Source organism: Saccostrea cucullata, unplaced genomic scaffold (assembly GCF_032062105.1).
Source record: "Saccostrea cucullata isolate Sc308-1 unplaced genomic scaffold, CSIRO_AGI_Scuc_v1 ctg4902, whole genome shotgun sequence".
Classification (NCBI taxonomy): Eukaryota; Metazoa; Mollusca; class Bivalvia; order Ostreida; family Ostreidae; genus Saccostrea; species Saccostrea cuccullata.
In genome coordinates this window covers 56,213-70,921 of record NW_026937838.1, presented here as the reverse complement: position 1 = coordinate 70,921, position 14,709 = coordinate 56,213, and the positions used below count along the sequence as shown (strand labels likewise).

At 32.5% G+C, this 14,709-nt stretch overlaps 1 protein-coding gene across 1 annotated transcript; it reads left to right on the top strand.

Annotated features, from left to right (window-relative positions):
- The first annotated feature begins 1,510 nt into the window (after positions 1 to 1,510).
- LOC134248952 (techylectin-5B-like) lies at positions 1,511 to 5,122 on the top strand. Its single transcript, XM_062731334.1, has 3 exons — positions 1,511 to 1,729; positions 4,212 to 4,425; positions 4,872 to 5,122. The coding sequence occupies exons 1-3, from the start codon at positions 1,511 to 1,513 to the stop codon at positions 5,120 to 5,122; spliced, it is 684 nt and encodes a 227-aa protein (XP_062587318.1).
- Positions 5,123 to 14,709: the final 9,587 nt, after the last annotated feature.

The window sequence follows — 14,709 nt, the reverse complement described above, 5'->3', positions numbered from 1 at the left end:
CTGACTGGATCCAATGTGAAGGCTGTACATCCCGTTTCCTTCAGAGTGGATGTCGTCTCTGCATATAATGTGTCAAAATTAACCAAAGGTGGATTTCAAGATGGTAAATTGTAATGAGAAATTAGTCCTTGTACCATTAATCATGATAAATGATTTGATAATAGAATGATTTTTTTAATTTTTTTTTTTCTGAAAATTCCTTCCGCAAAAATCATTTTTTGCAAGACATGAACCCGTTCTTAATAATTTCAGAACTTAAAAAAAAAGTTATATTCTCATCTTATTTTCCATCGTCGCAAACCACGACGAAAATGTACAATCCTCTAACATTTTGGCCGTGGTTGAACGAGAGAAGGATATTTTGTATCTAATTAAAATATTGACCAATGCGAGTAAAGCATAGTCAGATAATGAGATTTGATGCGACCTTTCAATACCCAATCGCAGTGCAAGAAATATTTCTTGTATACTGCTGATGTAAATTGTTGATTTCAATTGCGATGGAAACAAAAATTGTCATTGAGTCAATATGAGGGGCGTAAATATTCAAGATTACGACACTTTTTGTGATCAAGCAGCCACGGGTAGAAGAGAGAGAGATATATGCAGACGCCGGACCGTGGCTTAAGACGATGCTTATTTTCAAATAGATTTTTAAAATTTGTATTGCATATATATGTAACGTACAGTACATAGACTGCCTTATTCTCTTTAGTTAATAGGTACAAAAATTGTGCAACTATACTAAAGAAAAATCCAGGTCGGAAAGGAAAGGATGGTGTATACACAATTTATCCGGATGGAATACGAAAGAAAAAAGTGTGCTGTGACATGACAAGACAAAGAGGGGGTTGGACAGTAAGTAAGCAGCTAACAGTTACAAGTTCTTTGTAGACAAAACTAATTTCTTTAGAATTATAAAGAGACTTGCATCTTACTAAAAGAAGCATGTGCGAGTTTGTAAATGAAACCTTCTTCATAACAAAGTAAATCGAAGATAAACCTTCTTTAATGTTTCAGATCATACAAAGAAGGCAGGACAATTCTATAGATTTTTACAGGACGTGGTCAGAATATAAACAAGGATTTGGAGATCCACAAAACAACTACTGGATTGGTAAGATAAGTTTATGTCACATTTAAATTATATGGTGTATCTTTAAGATGTGTATAATTAAAAGTTTTAAAAAATATAAAGTTTTTGATATGTCGTTAACAATGGAAAAACACTGAAATGCACTATCTAAATCATGTTATTTCAATCTGAGAAAACATTGGACTTATTAGGAACTACATTACTAAGATGCATGCAAAACGCTAGTTAATTCATTAGTTACATCCCGTTTGGATTACAGAAATGCTTTACTTGTTCGAATTAACAAACAACTTACAGAGAAGCTTCAGGCAGGCCTTGTGTTACTTGTTGGTCAAGTTTTTCTTCCTGGTTGATAATGATGTTAACTGCCTAAGTATACCTTATTTCCATCTCTTTTAACTTTGCACGTATTTGATGAAGTTCTGCCATAGTGTTTATCTTAAGTCTAGGGGAGGACAGGACAGCCCTGCATATTCTTGCATACTAGACGCCAACATCGGTAACATTTCTCCATTTGAGAACGGCAGCTGGGTCCATGGACAATTCCACATCGGCCACCAACTGGATGTTGACGTTAAAAGTAATAGTCCGCAGGTCTCCGTTGTGGTCCAAGGCTATGATTTATATCGGCATGTACGAAATGATAGTTGCTTTTCTGAATTTGGGGAAATCTCGTAGAAGTTAGGGGAATCAAATGGTAGAACTCGCTTGCCTGTAAGAGGTACCGGAATTGATATCGATACCCGGATTTACCACCACTTATCACACACACGCTTTAGATGCGTGTGCTTGTTGTAAAGCCACTATGGTGGACTATAGAAAACACCTTACGATTTGCAGACCTTTATTACTCGTTGGGTCGGACAGTATCAAGCACAAGCGCATACCGATTCCGACTTCCTGAATGTTAACAAAAATTTGTATTTATAGACAAGATTGATAATTGATAATTTTGAGTAACATATCACATGAGTTATTTGATTTACAAGTAGAGTTAAAGAACATGATTTAAATAAACAAAACTTTAGTCACACAAAGCACAGTCCATCTGGTCATATTACATATGGCTAAATAAGATAATTTAACATCCAATGATAGATACATTAGAGAGATTGAAACAATTATGACAACTCACTAAATTAATAACAGAGATGCAGAATTTTATATTGAAAACATCCAAAGTAATTGTTAAAATGTTTGATGATACATTTTCATCTGTGACAATACCCCCTTGCCCCAGTAACACACGACCTCGTGTTTGCATCGGTGCACAAGATGTCTGTTCACTTGAATAAATATGATGTTGGAAATGAATATTTTGTAGATTTTGTGCGTAATTTGGGATTTTGATTGAACGATCATTATAAGTCTCATTTTTACGTTCGCGAATTCGTTGTAAATACAATCCCTATATGTTCAAAAGATGAATATTTTCGGTTTTCAGGGTTAGAACAGTGTTGTTCCCTTCCTGACGTTTCGCTCTGCTTTCTCTCCATTCTTCTTCGACGCGAGCACTTATCGAATCTAGTTATTGTTTGTGAAATAATTTTTCAAGCCGTAGCGTCTGTACTTCTTGCTGCAACTTTGAAATAGTTAATTTATCCTCAGAAGTGTTGTTATTCGATGATTCACGCAGGTGCTTTGTTACTTGTTGGTCAAGTTTTTCTTCCTGGTCAATAATGATGTTAACTGCCTCTGTTTACCTTATTTCCGTCTCCTTTAACTTTGCACGTATTTGATGAAGTTCTGTCTTATTGCCATGATGTGTATCTCTTGGAACACTGTATGTCGTATATTAGAAAAAGGCAGTTCGCGGAGATGAGATTTGCTTTCTCAGTATTTTTCCATTCAAACTTTGTTTCTGGACTTTTGTCTACCGGAACGTTGCTCTTGGATTGGTTCACTAGTATTTGCCATCGTGCTTATCCTCCCAGGTGATTATTTTCATTATCTTCTTCTATCTAAAAGTATATATACATAAGATATGAATGTTTGAAAAATCAAACCACATCCACGTTAAGTTTTGTTTTGTAAGCTTGCATAATTAAAATTTTCAATTAATGTTTTATTCAAAATATGCATATAGTAGAACGGCATTAAAATTAATACAATAATAGATTTCTCAAGGAATAGCCTGACCAAACCGCTGTCACTAATCTTCACATAAATATCAACTGCTGTAAAGCAGAAACCTCGGGTATATTATACTGCTTTATATTCTATATATGGTGGTGTAATTTAGATGAGATATCTGGAGATAACGAAAAGTATTCGAGCTCAAACGTCTTTTAAACAAAACAAAATAGAAGCAGAGCAAACATGGACCTCTTAAACACCAGAGGTGGGATCAGGTACTATGGGGGAGTGAGCATTTCTTAAAATGACAACGTGTCAGATTTGATAAATTTCGACATTTTAATCATGTAAATTCTATTTTACAAGTTTTCCGAATTTTTATTTTAAATAATTTAAAACAAGAGACGTAGGTCACCCAAAATGTAAACCAAATATCAAGTCTCACATTCTATGTTGAAAAAGAAAATTTTCACATATCAAATGAAAATGTATTTCCTGTATGTATCATTTAGATCATATAAATAACCTTGTACATACATTTCTTAAGAAGCATATAAATAAGATATAATTTCCTTATTATTAAATGCAATTTTTTTTTACAGATCTTTTAAGCCTTGATACGTTCTTTTCAATCAGATGTAACATTTGATCTCTGTTCCACTGATTTCTTAGAGTAGGTAGATTATTTGTTGTCCTTAAAATTCGTTGTTTTTTTTTAGTTTTTCATGAATCAGCTAAAGTAAGGTGTAGGAATAAAATAAACATGAAATAAAACAATATTACCACATCATTAGAATAAGAATATATCGTTTTATAATTTAGTTATACATGTACCTCATAAGTTTTACATAAACCTCTTTATATACCCTTAGATGTACTTAAAATCCGCACAAAAGAAGAAAAAAGTAATTGTAAAATTCATATTTACTTCAAAAACAATTTGAAAATAAAAAAAAAAATTAAGAGTAAGGGATATTTCTTGTTGACTACGTTCTTTAAAAAACTGTTTCGATTTTATATAATATAATCAAATGATAAGAAACATTCTACAATAGGACAATTTAAGACTTATAAAATTTCTTTTAAAGGAAATGACGTAATCTATGAGTTGACAAAGAACAAGGACCAAGAACTCCGGGTTGAGCTACAAAGATTTAATGGTGACAAAGCATTCGCTCAGTACAAAACATTTTATGTCAGGAGCGAAGGCAGTAAATACAGATTAAGTGTGTCTGGCTATTCAGGAACAGCGGGTAGAACTTTTTTTAAAAAAATAGATTTAGTTTTATGTTCTAAATTTTATTCGGATAACTTAATTTACATACCAAGCACTATTTATATAATAGTGTTGTGCTTTGTATGCACTATGCCTAAACAGTGTCGTAAATAACCTTTAAAATCCAACAGACTAGACAGTGATTCCATTTTTTAAAAATAAACTTATTTAAAAAAGAAGTATATTTTATCCATATACCGGTATACAAGACACATTTTTACATAACAAACATAATCAATAAAATGAATAAAGATTAAAAGACATTGCTATATACACTGTCCAGGTAAAATGATTTTCAACAATGGTCATTTTTTTTATTGCTTAGAATTCTAAAATATCTAGGAAAGTATTACTAGACAAAGATACAGTACATATCATTGATGTTCATGATGTTATTTCTTTATTATCGAGATTCTGTTTCAGGTGACAGTTTAACTTCCGTTCACAATGGTATGAAATTGAGCACAAAGGACCAAGACAATGACAGTAGTGGTCATAACTGTGCCACAAAATATCACGGAGCCTGGTGGTACCACAGCTGTCACTACTCAAACCTGAACGGGCTGTACGGACAATCTGGTGTGTTTGGTGGCAAATATCCGGTATTGTATCACTGGAAACGTAATGAAGAAGCGTTACAAAAAACCATGATGATGATCAGACACAAGAACTAGAATTTATTATAAAGCAACCTGACATGTCTATAATAATTTTGATATTGATATTCATTAAACAGTTTATATATTAAACAAGATGTGTTTGTGAAACACTGAATCCTCCGTATTGCAACATACATGTAGCGAAAGTTAAGCTTTCTCAAATGCAGATCAAATTTGTTGGTACCTAAATTAAGCCCTTTTCACATGAAATACAAATGTAAAATATAAACCCCTAACCCCACCTGTTCAAGGGTTATGACCAAAGTTAACATTTTTAAAGGTAGGACAAACTCTGGGGTCAAGGTCAAAGGGCCGAAGGTTGTTGGTTTCTAAAGAAAGGCCTTGTCTCAAAGATTACATATGGGAAGTGTGAAAGTGCTGGCCCTTACCGTTCAAAAGTTATGGCCAAGGTTAAAGTTTGTAAACAGTATGTCAAACCAAGGGTAACATTTTTAAAGGTAGGACAAACTCCGGGGTCAAGGTTAAAGTGAAGTGTTAAAGTGAAGGTTAAAGTTGGATATTTGATCTCTCTTAGTGAAAATCTGAGATTCTGCGATTACTGGGAAAAATCTATCGGAAAATTCTTAATCCCTACCTACTACCATGTCAGGAAATGCACTCCTTTCTCTAAGGGATATCCTGAATAAAGAAATCATATAACTCCTCTCAGGAACAGAAAATGAAGAAATTCGTTATGAATGTCATAGAAAGTAAATATATTGTTTCCAATGTAATAAAAGTGATTTATGATATCACATAAACATTGCCAGCTCTTGAGATAAGACAACAGAGAAAGAAAGAGAAAATTCAAGACTCAAGAATTTGAAAATTCAAACGTGCAATTTTAAAATCTTACATGTGACACTATAAAACCTTTAACAGAGATATCACTACATTGGAAAGAAAAATTGACCTTTTCTGAAAGAGAATTATGAACAAGTCTGGAAAATAGAGACATTAAAGAACAAATGGAGAATTTTACTAACACAAGACTCAAAAACAGCCTGGGGGCTGTTTAAACGATGGCGGACTTTTGTCAAAACTTTTTATTAAAAGTTATACTATAGCCTAATTGGTAGACATTTTAAACAATAAATTTAAAATGTTTGAATTAAGAATTGCAAATATATCGTGAATGATAAAAGAAATACGCACGCTAACTCTTGATTCCCGCCTACATTTTAAAACCATTTAATTAAATATAAATAGAAATTCGGCCATTAAATCTTTGTTCAACACAAAAAACAGTTCAATGGTAGTTGATAAATTGTCTTAATACCAGTACTAAACAGTAAATTATCCATAATTCCAGGTCTTGAAAAAAAGGGGTAGACGATATATTCCATTGAAATCGGAGTTCCAAGCATCACCATATTTTGAAATAGTATTGGATATGATTAAATGTTCAATATACCTTTTCTTATGTTTTAGGCAAGTAAATAAAACAAAAATATATCATCAAAATATGAAGTTTCAGTGGTAAATCGCTTTGAAATTGGTGGAAAATAAGCATTTTTATCGTTTTTTGTCAATAAACATATGCCCCCCCCCCCTCCCTCCCCCGTGTCACACAAAAAGCTTTGGAATGAATCTGTGAAATAACATTCCATATAACCTGTAAAAAGTAATTTTTGTGACACGGGGGAAAAGATGTTTTAAGAATATTTTCCGTTTTCTGTTGACAGGTTTTACCAAAATTTTAGAGTTATCTCTCTTTATTTTCCCAAATAAGTAGTGTTTTATGGAAATCCATATAATTATCTAAAAATTATTAAAAATTCATCGAAAATTTTACTTTTGAAAATTGACTTGGAGGTAGGCGGGAGATCAATACTATCCTTTTCTCTTTTTTCTTCAAAATTTTAAACTACATACGTGGTATCGGTATCACGCAGTAGGCTTATCTTATCTATAGTTATTTACAATGCAAACAATATTTTTGACAATGTCTGTAGTCATCCATCTGTAAAATGGTCTAAATAAAAAAAAATGTCAAAGTCACAATTTACTGTAAACCAACTTTTATTCGCGGTGACTTTATTTCGCGATTTACCAGGGTAAAGAAGTTCGCGACGATTAATGTTCACGATGAAGCCTTTATGGGATTTGTTGAAATAGACACAACAACGTTAAGGACCACAGAGATATATTGGCGACGAAAAGGCTCTCGTTAACTTCTCGAAAATTTCTCGCACGCAAATAAAAGTTGGTTTACAGTACCCATTGCCTGATAAGCCAAACTGTGACTTTAACTTTTGCTTAGTTGACATTCAGAAGTTATGTACTCGTTTTTGAAAAAGAAAGACAAGAAATAAGACGTCGTAGAACATACAAGCGACTCCTAATACAAGTTCTTGTTCTTGGGAAAACTCCAGGAAGAAATTAAACAATATAAGGGGAACAGGAAATAGTTGACACATGCTTCTGTATGTAAATGGAATAGGCGGATATTGATCAGGCGATATGGGGTCTCATGGACAGTAAAATCCTATCAAAAGGACGTAAAAACGATAAAGAAAAAAAATTAGCAGTTTACCGTTTACCTGTGAAAGCAAAATTACCCGGTACGAAATACCAACAAAATTACATATGTTTCCAAAATTACTGTAAATGGCATGTGTATTGACAGATTTTAGTAAGTTGCTTATTGACATAAAAATATCAATTTTAACATTCAAAAAATGTATTATCTATAAATGTCTGTATTGAAATATTTACTGCAAAAACTTTTTTACATTGTTTTCATAAAGCAATATAAACCATAGTTCCAGAAACAGCCATGCATTTTTTTTTTAAAATTATTCTGAAAACTTGAATCTTTTGTACAAAGTATATGCATTCATTGCTGAGAAAAACCTATAAAATATCATCAGAGGCACCAGAGTTATCTCTACAAAGAACCAATCAGTGTATCCGATGTATCGAGAGTTTGTTATTTTATTCCTATTGTAAGAATTTTGAAACCAGTAAGATAGATTTGTGATGACAAGAATTAGTGCGCATACGGAGATCAATTTTGATCTGCCCCCCGGAACGGTGCATCTAGAGGAATGGATCAGAAGTGATGTCTGAAGAAATGTTTCCATCATCCCAAACACACGACTGGCAATGGTTGACCTTGATAGGGTGGAGCTAGAAATTCCTGCAAGAAATCCCATTGTAAAATATGCCATTATTCCCATAGAAGTTATAATCAGAATGAATTCTTGTATAGTAATAGGTTTTATGGAATACCGAAAATGGCCTTTGATTCTGTGCCAACACACGTACACGATGACACATGTACTGAATGCACATAGAATTTCACTAAAGTCTAAGAAAATGATAACATTCTCATTTTTCCACTCATACACAAAATCTAACAGAACAGTTGAGGTAAATATAGGAATATTGAGAGAAATTCCAATAATAACAGCAACTATGTAGGCGCCATCAGGTCTTTTAAAATCAGCTCTAAATCTTCTCTCAGAAACAACGTCTGTAAGCTCAGTGTATACATCAGTGGATCGAACTTTTTTGAACTTTTTCACATTTTGGCACAAGGATATAAGAAGCGTCGCTGCAAGAATACAGAATTCTAACTGTGGTGGCATGAAAACGTCAGATATCTTTCTTCTCAACTTTTTCTCTATACCAGAATTTTGGAAGCACGAGAAGTTGTGTCGAATCTCTGTTCTATTCCCATGTTTAAACAAAGTATAAATAGTTGAGCTATACCATATGGAGAAGTTTGCTGCTAGGATACAGACAATCGAAAAATGAAAGTTTACTGTTGATGGCATTTGTGTTGCTTTGTGGTATGTAAGAAGACGTATTTGTAACAGTATAAATAGCATGTAAAGTAAATTAGCAGATATCAAAAATAAATTACGAGCTAAATCTTCGGTCGTTTTCATCAGGCAGTCTGCATTAACAGCTATGTTTACGCCTAAAAAGATCACGTTGCCCAATCCAAATATCCACAGGAAAAGTAGCTGTAAATTTATAGAAGGATTGTCATTTGTACTCCTCAAGCTAGTAACATTCTTCTTTCCACGGAAACTTGAAATCAGTAAAATTACTATGGACAGCAAGCCAAAGATAACACAAACAGTAAACACGGTCCATTTACCCACAGCGAACGTCTCACTCATAGACTCCCCGGCAAATAAAACTCCATAAATAACAAGGATACCCACAATCACGTGAGATAAGAACAATTTGGATGTAACTTGTCCTTCACAATAGCCAGTTCCTACGATGAATTCTAGAAATATTGGCTGTAAAAGTAGTTTCCTGCAGATTTGATACGGGTTGCCATTTCAAATATACATGTTTATTAAATTTTCCTCACAATACGTATAAGCTAAATATTCGATTGACATTTCAGTGTTGATACATTTTCCTTGTTTAATCCACCATCCTTAATGTTAGCTTCCTTCTCTTTTGAACTTAAGCGTCATTATATATCCTCATTTAGAAGATTTTTCCCAATCTTAATAGATATAAGCTGTCTTTTTAAAATTGCTTTGTCTATATTCCTTCCTGTGATTTATTTAAGTTACGTGAACACATTACCTAATCATCTTGATAACTAAATCATTGTGTATTTCCTATTTGCTATACTTTTTTGGGATATGTTTGTAGGACTAATATGTTATGAATTTATGATTTTTTTCAAAAAGTAAATAACAGTTAAACATTTATATGAATTAAAATTATTCAAACTTTGATTTTAAAAGTTCTTTAAAAAGTTTAAAAGATAAAGTATCTAAAAGGTAATAAGGACTCATGTTTCTTATGAATCTACCCAATACATTATATTACTATTCATAGGGAAAATGTTTTAAATAAAAAAAAAGCACCCAAAACCCTGGTTATTTACAACTTAAAGAACCTTTCAAGATTTTTTTAGTATAGTTCAGCAAGAAAGCAAAGGACAAGATAGGGTAAGACTCCATTTTGGGTGTCTTTCAGAATGATCCAACAGTTTATTCATAAAAACCTGTTGTCACCCCTGCCATAAAATGAGTATAGGTTCCAAGATTTAGAACATACAGGAGTCACAGTGAGGTCAGGAAATATATTAGTTTTCGAAATTTCTCATTTTTTATGCAAATTTTCATCGATTTTACTGCTAGCACATTTTGTTTCGGAAAATATAGAGCACACGCTTGCCTAACTACCAAATTTATATATTTTAGACACTGATATCAGATGCAGTTCATGTGTAAAAATCTCAGATAGGCAAATTGTGTTCTATGTTTTTCGAAGAGAAAAAGTATCTCAAATATGATGAAATTCCACAAGAATTGGGGAAATTCTGGAAAATTTCCTACTTCTGCACCCTCTAGTGGCTTCCATGTAAGCTTTGAATCTAAATTAGTGTTTGTTTTAAAATAAGCATCATTTTAACTTCTTAACTACAAACTTTCACAATTTTACCAGTGTTCTGATTTTTATATCAAATATCCAATCGCCGACCACAGCCAGTATTTTCTTTTAAAAACGTTATAAAATAAATTCTGCCTCGTAGGAGTGCAAAAACATGTCAGCTGATAAAGGAATGTAGTTAAGACCTATCAGAATTTCCAAACAACTAAATAAATGTTGTCAAAGAGGAACTATAGCTTCTTTTAATACCAGGGTACATGAATGTACAATCAGAGTAGTTTACTAAGAAATAATTTTGCTGATAGCTAATACATTTAACATTCCACGAGGTCCTTTTATTCAGTTAAATAAGCAGTTGTTAATGCTATGAAAATGTCTAGATTTTAATTCATCATACGAAATATTTATGCATAAAGTGTAGAAAAATTAGAAATTTGATGGTATAAACTAGAAAAAAAATTAATGAATTATTAGTTTCTAAAGTTCTTTAGAATGTTTGATGAACTACATCTGATTTACACCATTTCTGTACTATAGCGTAGCACAGTGCGTCAAAAGTATCTTCTTTAATTTACAGAAGTTATCATAGTTTTTGAAAGGAGTAAAGATATGGGCACAGTAATGCATTTGCTGGACCCAGTTGTGTATCTTTATTTGAAATTTTTTTTATGATCTTTAGGAATCCAGTACAGGTAGAGTAATTCAAACTCAGCTTGGTTGACTGCTCATTGTGTGTCTTTTAGTTTCACCTGATGTTTTGGAGGTCCCCGTTTGTTCTGCTCCCATTTTGTTTCGTTTTATGGACTTTTGATCTTGAATACTGTTCGTTATCTCCATATGTTTCATTTCATGTTTGTTGTTTTTCTTTTAAATTTTTGTCTTATGCTTTTGAATTGATTTTTGGGGTTTCCTTCCAAACAATTCTTGTTTGGTTGTTAAATTAAGTTTAATTTTGGAAACAGATGATAGTAAATTTAAAATGATTCCAAATATATGTAACATACTACTGACACAATTAACTCCATTTTCTGAATGTGACTGCAATCTCCGACAGCAGAACGTTTAGTTCCTGGTGAGCAACTGCCACAGAACTGAATACATGTATCAACTTGTAAGGAATGGTTAAGATTTTCATACCTGTATTCCAGATGTTCTTTGACAATTAAGTGCCTACAACACACAATTCTACAGAGATACATGAAACGTTAGGTAACCAATGCTATCAATATTAACCAGTGACAACTACGAAGATATTTATGATTATTTTTTTCATGAAATCTATGGAGATATGGACCAGAATTCAAGCTCAAAGGTCCTTTAATTAAACAATACAAAATGGAAGCAGAGCAAACTGGGGCATATTAAACATCAGAGGTGGGATCAAGTGCAATATTATCAGAATGAGTTGTTACCGCTACCACAGTATTCATGAACAGTATGCAATGCTTCCAAAAATGTGCCTTTCCTTCAACAAATGTATTATGACTGTTATCCCGTACTACCAAAAGTTAAAAGAAAAAAAAAAAAACAATGAATTTTTATTTGATCAATATATAGTCTATGTTAGGAATATGCTTCAGTATTAGAAATTTTCAAAGCTATTTAGACATTCTTAGTACCTGTAGCTGTACAATATTGAGTGGTATTCTTTCTTGCAGAACAAGAATTCTTTTCAAATTATGCATCAAACTAAATTACTCGATGAACTTGAAAAACTTATGCATCATAAATTGTCATGAAGAGGAGCATTTTGGATGAAAAAATATATGAAATAAAAAATTAATCTTTTACCTAAAATTCGGCACTAGTAATTTGATGTACATGTTATAAACAATACTTGTGGTATAATTATATAATATGTATTGACCGGCATTATTGGCAGAGTGAAATAGTATTGAAGAGGATTTATTTCCCGAGTTAATGAATTGAATAGATATTGCTCATTACTCTTGGTATCGAAAATCCTGGATTTGAAAATATGAAAAGAAACATTTCCTTATTATGATATAATTTATAAAGAAACCTGTCCAAAGTGTTTTTTTTTATAAAAAAGGAAAATCTCTCCAAATCTGAAGAGTTTATTACTTGTACATACATATAATTTTAGATACTAGAGTGTTATGTGCTGTAAAGGTGTAATTTTCTAACAAATCTACAAAGGTCATTGTATTTTTGTTTGAATTCAATCAGCGAGAAATAAATTTTTAATACAGTATACGAGGGTTGTTAGAAAAGTCCGCGGACACATTGAATTACGGAAAATCTATTGTGTTCTGTGAAGTATGACCTATGTCTGAATAAATTCCTACATTTTGTTAATTAGTTTGTAAAAAATCAGGTCCATTCACTAAAATCTTGAAATTTTACAAAAAATTTTACTATGGGGTCATGGGATTCACGGAGCAATTGCTTGACGTAAGGCGACGTAACAACCAGATTTCAACCCGTTAAGCTTTGCCCAGTTCTATAAATCTTTCATTTCTTCAGATTTTTCTTATCTTTTTTTCTATGTTAAAAATGAATATGTATATCAAGACATGTTACTTTTCTACTATAATGTCTTTTGTACTAATTCGTATATTATTGAGATCTTTAAAAATGTCTATGCAGTTAATCGATCAGGAATGGAACTATGCCAAACCATATAGGCACAACGTCCATGCGATAAGAGGGTACTGAAGTATCGACGGAGTTAATCATTCAAAATGTTAATCCTTTAGTTCTTATAAAGGTACAACCATCTGAAAACTTTGTGCTTTGTCTGTGTTGGAAACTCCCCACAGCATCTTGAAAATTTTAATATCTTTTTAGACATTTTTCTGCACACATATTTTGTACGTAGTGCAGTGCTCCATGACGCTCGATGACGTTCCGATGTTTGGCTGTGTTTTTACGCGTTGATCATTCATAAATGTCTATAAAACAGTCATATACCCTCCAATTTTACTCAAAATTTCTCCCAATGACGTTTTGTTAATACTTTAGCGACAGGTAAAATATCACAAATCTCTTTGCGCTACAATTGTGCAATTTTTAATTTTAATAAAGAGTCTTTGTGATGTAAACGTGCCGAAATGTAGCATGCTCCGTGAAGCAAGAGTTATCAAAATAAAAAAGCTGTATATTTTTCAATGATCACTAGAGAGCACCAAATTTGTGTATATTTATTGGAAAATAGGTTAAGATTTTATCTGGAAAGTTTTACCGGTTTCGTATTAATAGCGCGCTCACAATAGAACTTGTCCGCGAACTTTTCTAACACCCCTCGTATAATAGCATATTTTAAAAGGAACGTCAAACAAAGTAATACGTTTTTGGCGTAACTCATTGTGGCATTGGCAAGTTACGTTACTAGTATACAAAATAGATAAAATCTTTTCCCCAATCAATTGACGTTTACAACTAAAATTAAATCATTAGAAAATATTTCTTTTTCTTTTCAGATGATTATTGACTATTACGTCTCTCAATGGAACAGAAAATGTAAAAAATAATTTTGGATGTGATAGAGAATAAACATTTTATTTCAAATTTGATGAAAAGTCTTGATGATATCACAAAAACATTGCAAATTTTTGAAGCAAGACCACAGAATACCGAAGAAGAGAAGTCAAAACTTAGGGAAGAATTGAAAATCATGCGCTCAGCAATTGATCACTCTAAAAATCTGACGAGTGACAATATATATTTCTTAAACAAATCAGAGAAAACACTTCTTGGGGAAGAAAATTACTGTCTTCATAAAGACAATTGTGAACAAACACTGGAAAATGCAGACAATGAAACACAACTAGAGGGTTTTATCAAAACTATCAAGGCAATATTTGACACAGGATCTCTGGAAAATGCAGACAAATAGATTTCTGTTTAGGTCGATCAATGTTTGTTATCTTCGCCTTTTTCAACTACATATTTAATTCTTTCGGTTACAATTGATGATCAATATCAATGGGACCAGGTTTCTAAGAGGAGTAAACACTCCTTGATTGAAAATTTGAAAATTTGTATTTGAAAACTTAGTCTTAATAGTTCTTTATATTTAATCCAGGGAAGTTACAGTCTCCCCCGACCGTTGATGGCTTATGCCTACATTGCTCAAAATACAGATAAAATATTTCGCAGACGTCATCTCATATTTGTTGTCGTCAGAACCAACGTTGGAAGCGGATACTGGTCAGGCACGTGAGTATTCATAGTTCCAAAAACTGGGCTATATGTTTTTACTTGGA